At 46.4% G+C, this 16,858-nt stretch overlaps 1 protein-coding gene across 15 annotated transcripts in view; it reads left to right on the forward strand.

Moving 5' to 3' along the window:
* Positions 1 to 2,097: 2,097 nt before the first annotated feature.
* The window catches only part of LOC105048730 (uncharacterized), a 37,130-nt gene continuing 22,369 nt past the window's right edge, over positions 2,098 to 16,858 (forward strand). For all 15 annotated transcript variants that reach the window (XR_002165087.2, XR_012142990.1, XR_832690.3 and 12 more), the window contains exon 1: positions 2,098 to 2,371. Coding sequence is in view for 12 of the 15 variants with exons in the window: in XM_073261421.1 (XP_073117522.1) it covers positions 2,129 to 2,371 (243 nt within the window). In the remaining 3 variants the exon portion in view is untranslated. The remainder of the gene's footprint in view (positions 2,372 to 16,858) is intronic.

Below are 16,858 nucleotides of genomic sequence, written 5' to 3' on the forward strand. Positions count from 1 at the left end.
ATCTTGAATCGAGACAGAATCGGCTCATCCAAGATATGCGAGAGAGAGATTGGAAAATATGAAAGTCGAAGTCATTGGGGACTTCCGACCTTCCACTTGAGTCGGATAAGTTGTGGTTAATCTCTTTGAATTTAGCTCGTAGTCATCGAGCCTCGTTACTGAAAAAATTCAGGGGTAGAATTCCTGAAGAATTGAGGATGGAGAAATGAAAGGTACACGCGGCCTCTTCTCCTTCTTGATGCTATGTACATGAGAAGGAGAGGGAGATCGCTGCGAATGATGAGCGGCATAATGAGAATGCTGAGAAAGCGGTTTACTCGATTCGATGAGAACATCGAGACGGTCGTCGTTCTAGGAGATGAAGAGGGTAGTACCGTGGAGGACGGTGGCTGTGCCTGGATGGCACTGAATGCGTCACCAGCTCTTCTACCAGTGGTTGCTGCTGTTACTTGTGTCTATTGTTGTTGGAGGCTATGTACCCCTCTGTCAATATCTTCATTTGCTGCATTGAAGCAGCAATTTGTGCGTCTGTAGTAACTACCGGACGGGAAGAGCTGAGCTCTGCCATTGGAGACGGGGGAGGGAGATCTTTCCGACAGGAAGATTGCCTCGCAGATCCTGTAGAATTATTTTGAGCTCTAATTTTTGCCATAATTTCTCGTTTTATAGCAGATGAATGTTTAGAAAAGTAGAGTATCAGCTCCAAAGAGTTTTTTATCAAATGCTGTTCATTTATCTCCTTTTATAGATGAGTTGTTGGTAATCGTTTGTAACGGTTAGACAATAGATCCCATTTATTTCGACATTAGATGATCGTAGGATGGACGGTTATACCTACCACTGATCATGTTCTAGCCATTATGCGCTTTCTGCGCTGGCGGTTTCTGGTATGCTGACTCTATGTCAGCAGTCTGAATTTGTCGATTGTACGTCGGCAGTTGTGGAAGTCCGAATGACCATCGGTTGATAATTCTGATATATCGATAGTCATCGGTCTGAAGTCAGTTGAGTCGTCATAGTCGGAGTTTGTCAGAGATGATTGAGAATAATCGACTATTGATCGGCCAACCAATTTTTGATAGTTAGTGGTTCATACTTATCAGACCAATTGAAAATCTACATTGAAAGAGTTGGCTGAATTGCCCCAACATCCTCCATCCTGCTTTGGGCGCCTTATTCAAGCTTTTGACTTTCAAATTGGGTTGGGCGTACGTACACTTTGAAGCTTCTGCCAGGAGTTGGCCCCAACCTAAAATTGACCCTTTATTAACCAAAAATCCACCCCTCCAACTTAAAAGTCCAAGAGGTTGGTATCTCTTACAATCAATATCCTTCTTCCTCTTCTTGGAATTGGCAATGGTCTTATGATCAACTCATTCTCCATCACCTCTTCATTTCTTTTCTTTTCTTTTTTTTTTTCTCCTTTTTGACCATAGTAAATCGGTGAGACAAAAACAGGCTTTAGCATAGCTGTAAAGTTGCTCCGTTGTGACACGGTTATTATAAGTTCAAAATATTGAAACAATTATCTTCTTACATAAGGATAATATTGTATATCTAACCTTTCATGATGATGGGAGCTCCGTGCATCAGAAATTTTTTTTAAAAAAAAAATTGATAACAACACTTCTTTTCATCTTCCAGTGGTATTTGATCAAAATAATATATGTTCGTCCCCTTCTTAGTATGGTAATGCAAGTAATGAGATTTCAAACTTTTTCCTTCGTAATCCAGCTCTTTAAAGTGAACTACGTCAAGTCCTCACTTGACTACACTCTTCTCACTTTGACTGATCGCTTGATTAGGACCATGTCTAGAGAGAAATTATTGGATGGACCAGGCACAGTGGATGAGTCCAAATCTCGAGCCATATATATGGTGGATAACTGGATCAATTCTCATCTACTGTTTTGATCTTGAATAGTTTGAATGTAAAGGGACTAATATGGTGAGTCAAGTGATTAATGGACTGATTTATTGGATCTGATTCATCTAATAATCTCTCGAGTTGGCGACCAACTTAGTTCCACTCCAGATCAACAGCTTACTATGCCCATGTAGCCCAGCCATAGCAAGCCCGGTCCACCTCAACCCCTTTTCGAAAATCGTCGGTTCTAGTCTAGAGAGTATGGAGAGAGAGAGAGCGATTGGCGCTGTCGATGGAGCTGCTGCTGATCTAATTCTTGATGCCGGACAACGACGCCCGGCGGCGGCAGGCGAAGGACCCGCAGGTGGTGTCGACCACCTCCGCACCGCCAAGACCTCCAATGTCCGCCAGCTCTCCGCCGTACTCCTCCGCAAGAAGACCCGGCCACTGGGCCAAGCTCTCTGTCAAGGTCGCCCTTCTCGAGAGCATCACCCTCGACCCCAGGTCCCTCTCTCTCCCCTACCCGTCTTTTTCTCTTCCTCCTCTTTCTCCAGTCTCTTCTTTCTTGAATTCTTTCTGCATGCTCTCTGTTAATTGCTCCTTTTTTTTTTTTTTTTTTGGCCCTCCTCTTCTCCTGGGTTCTCAAAGCACCCGGTGCTCATGAGACTCTTTTTTTGGTTTACGGAAAAAACTCTGCACTTTCTAGCGAATGATTTTATAGAGGAAGACTTTTTTCCCTCTTATTGATTAGAACAAACGAAGAAATTAGAAAAAGGCGGCTTCTTTACCTAATGATTTTTAAAGAACATTGGAGAAGAGATGTATGGATGTATAACCTTTTTCTTGAAGGTGGTGAACGAGAATTCTTCTTATTGTCGCTCTAATGGAGCTTGCCTTTTCCAAGATGTTCATGATCTCGTTCTATGGATCTTGCTGCAACCAAACATTACTCAGATTCTGTAGTTTTCTATTGCCAAGGATAGGGCGACAGATACTGTGATCGATATTTAAATGCAAATTGTCTAATCTAGTCTAATTTGACTTCAACTTGTGTACAAAATTTGATTCAAATCTCCACCCCCCCCCCTCCTCCGAAGAAACTTTGATGATCTCTGTTGGGATATACCGACCGGTCTCTCTCACGCCGACTCACCGTCGGACCCGTCTGGCCGGCGCTGGACTCTACCGACCGTATCGAACGACGACTGCCGACACTGTCCGGCCGAACGTATGTCGGTCGGGCAGATCCTTTCCGTCCCCGACTGGTCGAACGACAGTATCTTCTCCGACTCTTGCACACGCCAGACCGACCGTCGGAGGGTCCCTGGATCTTCACCCAACATCCCACAACCAATACCGACGTATGGTCGGTCGGCTTCCTCAAACATCGTACGACTACTGAGGGCCGCCGTCCTGACAAAAGCATGCGGCATAGCCGCCCTGGGACATTGTCCTGCCAAGGACATAGATTAACTCCAGCGATGTGACAAGTCCACGTGACTTGACAGTCCGCGATGATCTGACAGCCTCCGACGATTTGACAACTCCTCTCATTGTCTGCGCCATTAATGATGGCGCCATGCCGCGCTCTACTATAAAATAGGGAAGGCAACAGTGCTGGAGGAGGTTCCTTCGAAACCTTGGACTTACTCTCTCTTTCTCTCGCTGAGCTCTCTGATTCTTTTCTACTGTTGCCTAGTCTCCTCTCTGACTTGACCGTCGGAGGATCCCCGCCGAAGTCACCTCCGGTCAGTGCGGACTTCTTTTGCAGGCGCTCGTTCCCGGCGACCAAACGACGAGGGGATTGGCCGCAACAGGTTTGACGCGCCAGGAAGGGGGAGGACAGGGATCACGACCCCCACAGAACTCGAAACACCCTTTCGAAATGACAAGAACCAGGGCTCAGCGATCGAGGGCCACCGGATCGGCGAGGCACTATTTCCACCGGGAAGAGGCCTCTTCTCCACCCTCCATGGCGGAACCTAGCTCTCCGCATCCTGTGGTGACCACGGAGGCGCAGATCGCAGCGATCGTGCGGCAGATGACCGTGCTAACGGACGCGGTTAAGAGCCTTCAACAATAACCAACCCAGTTGCCGCGCTCGTCGGCGGAGCAACCGGCGGCACACCCGATGCCCTCCAGGAGCAGCCGCCGACGCCCGCGTCGGTCTCCGTCCCCTCCTCAGGAGCAGCCGTCACAGCATTCCCACCGAGAGGGGGAAAGGCGGACACGGCATGATACCCACCGGTCCCGACGACCTTCTCCTTCTCAGCTGGAATGAGAAAGGGAGGAGAAGCGGCCGCGAACACCGTCCGCCTCCCTCTCAGATTTGTTGGGAGACTCCACCCCCGGGTCTTTCAGCACCGACGGGCCGACGACTACGAACGCAGGTTCGAAGAAATCGACCGTCAGCTTTCCAGCTGCAGGTGGACGGACAGAAGTCGAACGACGTCGACTTCCAGACCGCCCAACCTCTCTCGACTCATCCTCGACGAGCCGATCCCTAGTCGGTTCAAGATGCCTCATGTGGAGCTCTACGACGGCTCCACTGAACCAGTTGACCATCTGGAGAGCTACAAGGCTCTCATGACGATCCAAGGGTGACCGATGCCCTTCTCTGCATCGGCTTCCCGTCACACTTCGCAAGGCCGCTAGGGCCTGGTACTCCAGCCTCCGCTCAGGAAGCATCCACTCCTTCGGGCAACTCGAACATGCTTTTGTGGCCCATTTCAGCATCAGCCGGAAGCCTCCACGAACCTCCGACAGCCTTTTTTCCCTCAAGCAGGGAGAAAATGAGACGCTCCGACACTTCGTGAGCGATTCAACGCGGCCACGCTCGAGGTTCGGGACCTCAACGAGGACATGGCTATCTCAGCCATGAAGAGGGGGCTAAGAAGGTCCCGATTTACATACTCCTTGGATAAGACCCTCCCCCGGACATACGCCGAACTGCTGGAGCACGCGTACAAATACATGCGCGCAGACGAAGGAGCTTCCGACCGGCGCCTGACCGAAGCCAAGGGCCCGAAGGAGAAGCGAAGGAAAGGTCGGGCCCCGTCGAGCCTAGCAGGCCCCCGACCAACAGACATGTCTCACCCGAACGACGGAGCCCGAAATCGCCTCGACAGCGGAGTCCGAGGCCGATACGTCCCAGGTATGACTCCTATACTCCTCTCTCTGCTCCTCGTGCGTAGATTTTGATGGAGATCGAAGGGGAAGAATATCTGCGACGGCCTCCGCCTTTGAAGGCAAAGGGCCTCGACCAGCGAAAGTACTGCCAATTTCATCGGGGCCACGGCCATAACACCGAGCAGTGCATCCAACTCAAGGACGAAATCGAGGCCTTCATACGCCGAGGGTATCTCGAAAAATTCCGAAGGAACCCGCCGACTCGACTCGTCCCCGACTGACGACCCCAACTGACTGAGGAGGCGACGAACAATCAACCCACGATCGGGATCATTAACATGATCTCCAAACGACTGGACCGCGGGACGACTGCTGAAGGGGAGTCGACGAAGAAGCTACGCCAAGACAATGTAATTACCTTCACAGATGAAGATGCTCGGGGAATCCAAACTCTCCATGACGACGTTGTTGTTGTCTCGGCAACAATAGCAAATTATGATGTAAGAAGGATCTTTGTTGATAATGAAAGTTCGATCAATGTTTTGTTTTACTCGACCTTCTTCCGAATGTGACTGTTGGCTGATTGGCTCGAAAGAGTCTCCACGCCTCTGGTGGGTTTCGCCAGGGAAGCCGTCACGGTGGAAGGAGAAGTTACTCTTCCCGTGACAGCTGGAACCGAACCCCGACAAAGCACCATTCACCTAACCTTTGCAGTCGTCCAAGTACCTTCGGCCTACAACGCCATACTTGGAAGACCTGGGCTAAACGCCCTCAAAGCTGTAGTCTCAACCTACCACCTGCTGGTTCGGTTCCGACCAAAAACAGGGTCGGAGAATGCGCGGGGATCAACAACTCGCCCGGCGATGCTTCCAGATCTCTGCTCGAAGTAATGAAGTAAAGGACTCCCTGACAGCCGACAAAATAGACCAGCGGGAAGAGGAGGAACGGGGCGAACCGGCCGAACAGCTGGTTTCCGTCCCGATAGCAGAAGGTTCCGATCGAGTGGTCTGGGTTGGATCCCAATTGTCCGACCCTGAGCGACGGCAGCTAGTGGAGCTGCTGAAGGCCAATGCCGACGCATTCGCTTGGTCGGCAGCGGATATATCCGGCATCCCCCCGGAGACGATGACTCACCGACTCAACATCAATCCTGGAATGAGACCGGTGAGGCAGAAGAAACGGTCTTTCGCTCCCGAAAGACAGAAGGCCATCGACGAGGAAGTAGACAAGCTGCTTGAGGCAGGCTTCATCAGAGAAACCACGTACCCCGATTGACTCGCCAATGTTGTCATAGTGAAAAAAGCCAACGGAAGGTGGAGGATCTGCATTGACTATACCGACCTAAATCGTGCCCGCCAAAGGACAGCTTCCCACTTCCGAAAATCGACCAGCTGGTAGATGCGACGTCCGGACATCGACTGCTCAGCTTCATGGATGCCTTCGTCGGATACAATCAGATCCGGATGGCGTCCGAAGACGAGGAACACACAGCCTTTGTGACCGCCAAGGGCCTTTACTGCTACAGGGTAATACCCTTCGGACTGAAAAATGTCGGGGCCACCTACCAGCGACTTATCAACAAGGTCTTCAAAGATCAAATCGGACGCAACATGGAGGTGTACGTGGACGACATGCTGGTAAAGAGTGCGCAGACCTCAGACCACGTCCAAGACCTCGAAGAAATTTTTCGCACTCTTCGACGACATCGGATGAGGTTAGATTCGACTAAGTGCGCCTTCGGGAAAGTTTCTCGGGTTCCTCGTTTCTCAACGAGGAATTGAGGCTAACCCTGAGAAGATAAAGGCAATCATCGACATGCGGCACTCGGGCACCAAGAAGGAAGTCCAGCAGCTTAACGGAAGGATCATCGCACTCAGCCGATTCATCTCTCAGTCGGCAGAGAGATGCCTCCCGTTCTTCAAGACCCTGAGACAAACGAAGGACTTCTCTTGGCCGGACGAGTGCCGGCAGGCCTTCGAGGATCTGAAAAGGTACTTGGTCTCCCCACCGTTGCTTGTAAAGCCGGTAGTCGGAGAAACATTGTACCTTTATTTGGCAACCTCTCCAGAGGCGATTAGCTCGGTGCTCGTCCGGAAGAACGAGAGCCGAGTTCACCAACCCATATATTACACCAGCAAAGTACTCCACGAAGCTGAAGCTCGATACTCAAGGACGGAGAAAATGATATTCGCCTTGATCGTGTCTGCACAACGACTCCATCCGTATTTTCAAGCGCACGCTATCGTGGTCCTCACCGACCAGCTCCTGAGGGCGATCTTGCACCGCCCCGACACATCAGGGCGACTGACGAAATGGGCAATGAAGCTGAGTGAGTTCGACATTCAGTACCGACCACGACCAGCCTTAAAAGCTCAGGTCTTGGCCGACTTTATTGCGGAGTGCCCGACAACCGACCAAGGATCGGAAAGCGGGAGCCCCGGAGAAGTTGCAATCTCCGAACCTGACCCCAGGTTTACCTAGGTGTTGCACATCGACGGAGCTTCCAACGCTCGAGGGAGCGGGGTCGGGTTCCTGCTCACCAACTCAGAGGGAGTGGTTACCGAGTACGTCCTCCGGTTCGACTTTAAAGCTTCCAATAATCAAGCCGAGTACGAAGCGCTCCTCGCTGGCTTGAGAGTAGTGAAGGAGCTCGGAATCGATAGCCTCAGAGTCTTCTCCGACTCTCAACTGATCGTGAGGCAAGTTAAAAGTGACTTTGAAATGCGAGACCCGACCATGGCAAAATATCTCCAGAAGGTGAGAGATCTCGTGACACACCTCAAGTATTTCGAGATCTCCTACATTCCCAGGACGGAGAACGCTCGGCCGATGCACTCTCCAGGCTTGCGACATCAGCCTACGACGCCCTGGGTCGGACACTGGTGGAGAGTCTCGACCAGCCCAGCATCGACAGGACCGAAGAAGTGCTGCAATTGACGATCGAACCAAGCTGGATGGACCCGATCGCACGGTATCTGACCGACGGAACCAGCCCTGAAGATCCCGCGGAAGCTAAACGACTCCGATGGGTGGCCTCTCAATACGTGATAATGGATGGCCGACTCTACAAAAGATCGTTCTCCCTTTCCTTGCTCAGGTACTTGGGACCGACTGACGCGGATTACGCACTCAGAGAAGTACATGAAGGGATCTGCGGAAACCACTTGGGGGGCAAATCCTTGGCCTACAAAGTCCTACGACAGGGTTATTACTGGCCCACCATGAGAAAGGACGCGGCTGAGTTGGTTCGGAGGTGTGAGCCATGCCAGAGGTACGCCAACATACAACACCGACCAGCCAGCCAAATCACTTCTATCGTCGTCCCGTGGCCCTTCGCCCAGTGGGGGATCGACATACTCGGTCCTTTTCCTCCAGCATCTGGCCAAAGAAAGTTCATAGTCGTCGCAATCGACTACTTCACTAAGTAGATAGAAGCCGAACCTCTGGCGTAGGTCACCGAGCGGAAGATGGAAGACTTCATCCAGAAGTCTATCATCTTCAGGTTCGGACTACCGCACACCATTATTACCGACAATGGACGACAATTCGACAACCGGGACTTCCAAAAGTTCTGCGCGAGATTTCATATCACGCACCGACTGACTTCGGTCGGACACCCACAGTCCAACGGTGAGGTCGAGATGACCAACCGGACTATTCTGCATGGACTAAAGACCCGACTGAATGAAGTCAAAGGCCTCTGGGTCGAAGAATTGAATTCCGTCCTGTGGGCGTACCGAACGACACTTCGTGTCCCGACCGGGGAATCTCTTTTCAACCTGGCCTATGGGTCGGAGGCGATGATCCCGCTCGAGATCGGGCTACCATCGACTAGAGTCGAGCAGTACCAAGAGTCGGGCAATTCCGAATGTCGGAGAGCCGACCTGGACCTCCTACCCGAACTTCGGTGCGAGGCTCAACTCCGCATGGCTTCCTACCGACAGAGAGTGGCCCGATACTATAACAACAAGGTTAAGCCGAAGCTTTTCAGGCCCGGGGACTTGGTCTTAAGAAAAGCAGAAGTCTCGAAGCCTCTAGACCAAGGGAAGTTGGCTCCGAACTGAGAAGGACCCTACAAGATAGCGGACACCTACGGGCCGAGAGCTTACCGACTGGAGACTCTAGAAGGAAGCACCATTCTCCGAACTTGGAATGCCGACAATCTAAGGCTGTACTACCACTAAATTCTGTGTACCCTTGTTCGGAATACAAACTTAGCTTCAAAACTTCGGAGTTTACAATCTCGGCTCTCCAACGGTGCGTCGGCGCTCGCTAGTAGTCCGAACCTCGACGCTGCGACTTGGGCCCAGCATTCCACTAGAAATCTGCGGCCCAACCGCCTACAGCGCGTCGGACTCTTACGATGACCGACATTATCTACTTTGGTGGAAGGCCGGCAATGGCGATGGACCCCTCTAAGTTTAAGCCGCGCCCTTTCCTCAGCCAGCACCCGAGCAAGGCGACTGGCTAACTTGCCGACTTGGCTCCGGTCAAGAAAGGCAAAAAGCCAACGCGACCAACGTCGCGTTCGCAACATACCGACCAGGTCACGACCGGTCGAAGGGTATTCGGCTTGCCACCGTTTATCGCACATTGCGACGCATACGCCCGACAGGGAATCGGGCAACGGGTGACCGACTTGTCATCTACTAAACGCATCGGATATCGTTCAACTACTGGACCTTACAAGATGATCGGGTCGAAGGGCTACGTCCGAAGGACGGGCGATGCCCGACTCGACGAATATGCCCGACTAAGGTCTGGGCAACGGACGCTCGACTTAAACTCTCGACTGTCGGGCCATACGACAGTCGGGAGGCTGATCGAAAATCGGGGCTTGCTCCGCCTTTAACATGGCGCGCGCGCCACCGACTGTACGGCTAGCTATCTGGGATCTTACCTAATGTGTCGGGCCTACGACTTATACGTCCAAAGATGCTCCGGCGAAACATACATGCCAAGCACATCAAGCAATTCAAGTAAGAGAGAAAATTAGAAAAGTATGTTTTCGATTTCATTCAGACTTGAAATTGAGATTACAAAAATGGATCGAAGCCCGACTACAAGTACATCAAACAAAAGTAAAAACAAAACTCCGACTAATCACCGGAGTCGGCTTCTTCCACCAGGAGAAGATCGAGGGCGATCGGCGTATTCGCTCGGGTCGGGGTAGCTTCAGGGGTCGGAGCCGCCTGGCCTTCGGTAGTCTGGTCTGCGTCGGCCTCCACCACGGCGGTGCGATCTCCCGACGACGGGTCGGCCATCTCTCCCGCGGCTTGGGCCTCCGACTCTGACGGGACGATGCTACTGAGATCGAGCTCCGGATACAGGCTCCGGATGGCTTCCCGAGCGTCCTCGTACCCCACTCGGTACGAGAGGAAGCCGCTCTCCAGAAGTTCTTCCCGGTATTCCTCGGAGCCGCGGAAGTCCTCCACGGCCCGACCCATGGCCTCTTTCGCCGACTCCGCCTCCGCCCTTGCTATGTCCGCGTCGGCTTGAGCGGTGGACAGATCTTCTTCGGCCTTGGCGAGATTCCCTAAGCTTATTCGGAGCTGCTCGCGTTCGGCCTTGAGTTCATTCACAGAGTCGTCCCGCTCATGACGCAGTCGGCGAATAGTGCGGGACTTTCGCTTGGTGTCCTCGCGAGCCGACTGCAGCTCGATCTCCGAAGCGGCCAGAGCGCCGGTAAGGCGGGAGACCTCCTCGGTGAGGCGGGAGATCTCCCCCTCAAGCCGGGGCTCTCGGTCGACCGACTGCTTCAGCTGGTCGACCAATACCACCTTGTCGGCCTTGGCGGCCATGGCCTTATCTTTCCAGGCCACACGGAGATCGCCAAATCTCCGATATCCGGCCTCCAGCTCGGATATGTTATAAATCAGCTGCAAACAACAAAGCCGACCGTCAGAAGACCGAACTTATGAAAAACGACAACGAAAACGAAAAGTAAAGGAGAGAGACTTACCCGGATCATGGTCGGGTAGAAAGAGGACAGCATGTCAGATACCCGTTGATTCCTCATGACTTCAATATCGGTCGGGAGGATAACCGCCTGGCATAGCCTCCTGGCCAAGTCGTGGTTGGCCAGGGCCGACGCTCCTTTGGGAAGCGGGGAGTCGGTTGACGCTTCGCGGTCAGCCGACCTCCTGTCGTCGCCAGGTGCCGTTGGGGCCTTCCCTCGTGCAGACACCCAGGCCCTGACGTTAGAAAGGGAGGGCATGCTCGAGCCCGACTGAGTCCCTCCCGAAGGCGCGGCAGCCGCCGACGCAGGTTGTTCGGGCTCGCGTGCCTCTACCCGAACCTCTTCCGCCGGCTGAGCGGCTGGCACATCCTCGACCGATTCCTCGGCCGTCCGTCCCTCGGATGGGGCTGCTCCCTCGGTCGATCGTTCCTCGGACGGGGCTTCAATGGGCACTGTCGGCACCGACAGTGCGATGATCGGCTCCCGGTCTGACTCCGCTCCCGCTACCGCCGGCTCGCTCGGCGGCGCTACTTGAGGTCTCTTGGGAGGCCGTGATGGTTCGGCTCCAGGCGCCGGCCTCTTCTGAGCCGCGTGTCGCCGAACGTCGGTTTCCGTCAACCTCACCCTCGGCGGCATGTCTGCAATTTCAACAGCGAATCAGCACCAAAAAAATAGAGAAAAGGAAAAAGAAGAAAAGAGAAGAAAAACAGACCTAGATGAGGAACCGAGCTCAGACCGGCGTCGTACAGGGCTTGCTCGGTGACAAGCTCCTTCTGCTTCGGCACCGAGATGTCCTTCAGACGGTGGAAGTCTTCCCGGTCCCCGACCTCCACCCGACTGTTCTCATTTGGTTGGGTCGGGAGTCCCCCCAGCGGGAAGGGAACCCCTAGGGAACGGGAGAAGAGACGAAGAAGAACTGGTTCTTCCATCCATGAATCGACGATGGAAGATTAGTGATAAAGGAGAGACCCTTCTGAGGGTTGAAATACCACCATTCTTGGGCTTTAGGGTGGGGTCGGAGAACAAAAAAAGCTCGGAAGAGCGAAATACGAGGATTGGTCGGCAATAGCCGACACAGCAAAGCAAAGCTGACTACCAGTCGGACCGAGTTCGGCGCAAGCTGCACCGGACACAGCCTGTAGTAGTCCAGCACGTTCCGGACAAACTCCGAAACCGGAAAGTGAAGACCGGCCCGGAGGTCCTCGACGTAGAAAGCCACCTGGCCCGCAGGCGGGTTGTTAACCCGACCATCGGCTCCAGGGTCGAACAGTCGAAACTGCTCCGGGATGCAGTACTGCTCCCGGAGCCGATCGACGTTCGGTCCCGAAAGTAAAGAGACCTCCACCTCCAGAGTCGACCGAGAATCGTCAGTCGGGTTCCCCGACCGACTCCCTTGTGGTGAGGTTCTAGCCATGACCCCAGAACCGAGGACGAAGAATGAAGAAGAAGAAAGAGATAGAAAATTCCAAGGAAGCAGAAAGAAAACAGGAAGACGAGGACGAAGGCTCCTGGAAAATTTTCTAAGAAGGGTGGTAGTGACAACTACCTGAGACAAAGGGGGACCGCTCAACCAGGGTCTCGGCAACAGGTTTGAAAAGTAAAATTTTGGATGCAGGTGACCCTGTATATATTGTGCCCCCTGACAGTCGGGATGAGAGCACGCCCAACGAGGATCTCCTAGATCGTGACATGTGGCAGCATCTGGGCCTTCCCTCGATCCGACGATTCGACGCACCGGCCCCAGATCAGGCCATATCGCCTTCATCCGCCTGAACTGATTCGGCCCAATGGCCCCCCGCCATGCAGCGGAAAGGCCGTGGCGGTTCGCGTTCCCGAAGAGACGGCGGAAATGGTGGTTTCTATTCCCGATAGGACGCCTGACACCGATGGGACGTCTGACACCGACGAGTCGCCTGACACCCATAAGACGTCTGGCGCCGGACCGAACGTTGATACGGTCGTCAGAGTCGGAGCATAATGCGATGGATATCCACTCCTTTCGCTCGACGCCGCCGCCCCACGCGAGGACGTTGGCCAGCACGCCATCCGACTCAGGAGTGGGGGGGGCAATTGTTGGGATATACCGACCGGTCCCTCTCACGTCGACTCACCGTCGGGCCCGTCTGGCCGGCACCCGACTCTACCGACCGCACCGAACGACGACTGCCGACACTGTTCGGCCGAACGTATGTCGGTCGGGCAGACTCTTTTCGTCCCCGACTGGCCGAACGACAGTGTCTTCTCCGACTCTTGCGACGCGTCAGACCGACTGTCGGAGGGTCCCTGGGTCTTCACCCGACATCCCACAACCAAATGCCGACGTATGGTCGGTCGGCTTCCTCAAACGCCGTACGACTACTGAGGGCTGCCGTCCTGACAAAGGCATGCGGCATAGCCGCCCTGGGACATTGTCCTGCCAAGGACATAGATTAACCCCAGCGATGTGACAAGCCCATGGTGACTTGACAGTCCGCGGCGACTCTGACAGCCTCCGGTGATTTGACAACTCCCATTGTCTGCGCCATTAATGACGGTGCCATGCCGCGCTCTACTATAAAACGGAGAAGGCAACAGTGCTGGAGGAGGTTCCTTCGAAACCCTTGGACTTTCTCTCTCTCGCTGAGCTCCCCTGATTCTTTTCTACTGTTGCCTAGTCTCCTCTCTGACTTGACCGTCGAAGGATCCCCGTCGGAGTCACCTCCGGTTAGTGCGGACTTCTTTTGCAGGCGCTCGTTCCCAGCGACCAGGCGATGAGGGGATTGGCCGCAACAATCTCCAAAATAGTCATGCAAACGCAGGATCACAGTTGTTGATGCTTGTGAATGAGGATGTGGAAGGTGCCCTAATATTAATTAATTTGGACACAATCCCCCAGAAAAAAGAAAGTGGGATGGTTTTTTCTTTTGGATGCTTTACCTAGTTAATTTTAAAAAAAAAATTATTTATAAAAATAATCTAACTTTTAACTTATTTACCAAAATGATGCAAACAGGATAAAACGCCATTCAAAATGGTATTTTTTGATGGCCACTTCATCACCTCATTCCACCTATTTTCCACGTGGACGAAAAAAAATCGCCAAATCAAATGGCGTTTTCAAAAATGCCATTTGATTTGGCGATTTTAATTTTTTCTCACAAAAAAAAGAAAAAAAATAGAAAATATAATTTTAAATTTATAAAAAAATAAAAATTATAATTTTAATTAAAATAAAAATCATAATTTCAAATTAGTATCTCCATTTCAAATTATCTTTTTAAAAAAATATCAGAAAAAAATTGGTGTAAAAAAAAATAAAAAATACCATAAAAAATTATTGAAAAAAAATTATAATTATAAAATTTAAAAAAATAAAAATTTTAATTTTAATTCAAATAAAAATCATCATTTCAAATTACAATCTTCTTGTCAAATTAATTTTTTAAAAAAATATCATAAAAAAATGAGAAAAAAAAATATAATTTTGAATGAATTTTAAAAAATAAAAATTTTAATTTTAATGTAGATAAAAAACATCATTTCAAATTATTTTTCTCATTTAAAATTAATTTTTTAAAAAAATATCTCAAAAAAATCTTAAAAAATTAAAATAATAAAAAATACCATTAGAAAAATGAGAAAAAAATGAGAAAAAATAAAAATTATAATTTTGAATGAATTAAAAAAAACAAAAGTTTTAATTTTAATTCAAATAAAAAAATTATTTTAAATTATTTTCTTCATTTAAAATTAATTTATTTAAAAAAATATCCCAAAAAATTTTTAAAAAATTAAAAAAATATCATAAAGTTAAATATCGGATAATTTAATTATATTTTTTAAAATATCTAAAAGTAAGTTAAATCAGACAAATCGGTAGGGAACTATCAAAGTTCAAGCCGGTTTTTCGATATATGAGAGGAATCGGACCGCATTGGTACATCTCGATCTGGTACGGATACGAACAGCTACGTACTGTGCGATATGGGACGGTATAGGACGATAAGGTTTCGATATAATTTTAAATTCAAAATTATAATTTTTACTTTTTTCTCAGTTTTTTTCATTTTTTTCTTTTTTATGGTATTTTTTATTTTTTTAATTTTTTAAGATATATTTTTTGGGATATTTTTTTTAAAAAAAATTAATTTTAAAAGGGGATTGTAATTTGAAATGATGATTTTTATTTGAATTAAAATTTAATTTTTTTTAAATTTAAAATTATAATTATAATTTTTTTCTCTTTTTTTATTTTTTATTTTTTAAATTTTTTAAGGTATTATTTTTGGAATATTTTTTTAACAAAATTAATTTTAAAAGGGGATTGTAATTTTAAATGATGATTTTTATTTGAATTAAAATTAAAATTTTTATTTTCTTAAAATTTAGAATTACAATTTTTATTTTTTTCAATTCAATTCTTTTCCCATTTTTTGTTTTTTTATGGTGTTTTTTATTTTTTTACACCATTTTTTTTTCAAATATTTTTTTTTAAAAAAATTGAAATATGAAAAGTAATTTTAAATGGGGAAAGTATTTTGAAATGATATTTTTTGTTTGAATTAAAATTTAAAATTTTATTTTTTTAAATTAAAAATTATAATTATAATTTTTTTCTTTTTTTATCATATTTTTTATTTCTTTAATTTTTTAAGATATATTTTTTTGAGATATATTTTTATAAGAATTAATTAATTTGAAATGAAGAAAGTAATTTGAAATGATGTTTTTTATTTTAATTAAAATTAAAATTTTTATTTTTTTAAATTCAAAATTATAATTTTTATTTTTTTTCTCATTTCTTTCTCATTTTTTTCTTTTTATGGTATTTTTTAATTTTTTAAGATTTTTTTGGGTTATTTTTTTAAAAAATTAATTTTAAATGGAGAAAATAATTTGAAATGATTTTTTTTATTTGAATTAAAATTAAAATTTTTATTTTTCAAAATTTAAAATTATAATTTTTATTTTTTTCTCATTTTTTCTTCTTTATTTGGAATATTTTTTAAAAAAATTAATTTGAAATTAGGAAAGTAATTTGAAATGATTTTTTTATTTTAATTAAAATTAAAATTTATTTATTTTAAATTTTAAATTATAATTTTTTTTCCTTTTTTTAAATTTTTGGCTTTTTTATGGCACTATTTATTTTTTTAATTTTTTAAGATATATTTTTTTTGACATTTTTTTTAAAAAAGTTAATTTGAAATGAAAAAACTAATTTGATATGATGTTTTTTATTTTAATTAATATTATAATTTTTATTTTTTTCTCATTTTTTTCTTATATTTTTTTATGGTATTTTTTATTATTTTAATTTTTTAAAATTTTTTTGAGATATTTTTTTACAAAATTTAATTTTAAATGAAAAAAATAATTTAAAATGATGTTTTTTACTTGAATTAAAATTAGAATTTTTATTTTTTAAAATTCATTCAAAATTATATTTTTATTTTTTTTCATTTTTTTTAATGATATTTTTTAAGAAAAATTAATTTGACAATGAGATTGTAATTTGAAATGATGATTTTTATTTGAATTAAAATTAAAATTTTTATTTTCTTAAAATTTTGAATTATAATTTTTATATTTTTTATTTTTTTTTATGATATTTTTAATTTTTTTTTACATCAATTTTTTTTCAGATATTTTTTTAAAAAGATAATTTGAAATGGGGATACTAATTTGAAATGATGATTTTTATTTTAATCAAAATTATAATTTTTATTTTTTTTATAAATTTAAAATTATAATTTTTATTTTTTTTCATTTTTTTTTTTTTTTTTGAGAAAAAAATTAAAATCATCAAATCAAATGACGTTTTGGACAATGACATTTGAAATGGCATATTTGAAAACGTTATTTCAAATGGCGTTTTAAAAAACGCCATTTGATTTGGCGATTTTATTTTATTTTTTTCCGTC

The sequence above is a fragment of the Elaeis guineensis genome, chromosome 7 (assembly GCF_000442705.2).
Source record: "Elaeis guineensis isolate ETL-2024a chromosome 7, EG11, whole genome shotgun sequence".
Classification (NCBI taxonomy): Eukaryota; Viridiplantae; Streptophyta; class Magnoliopsida; order Arecales; family Arecaceae; genus Elaeis; species Elaeis guineensis.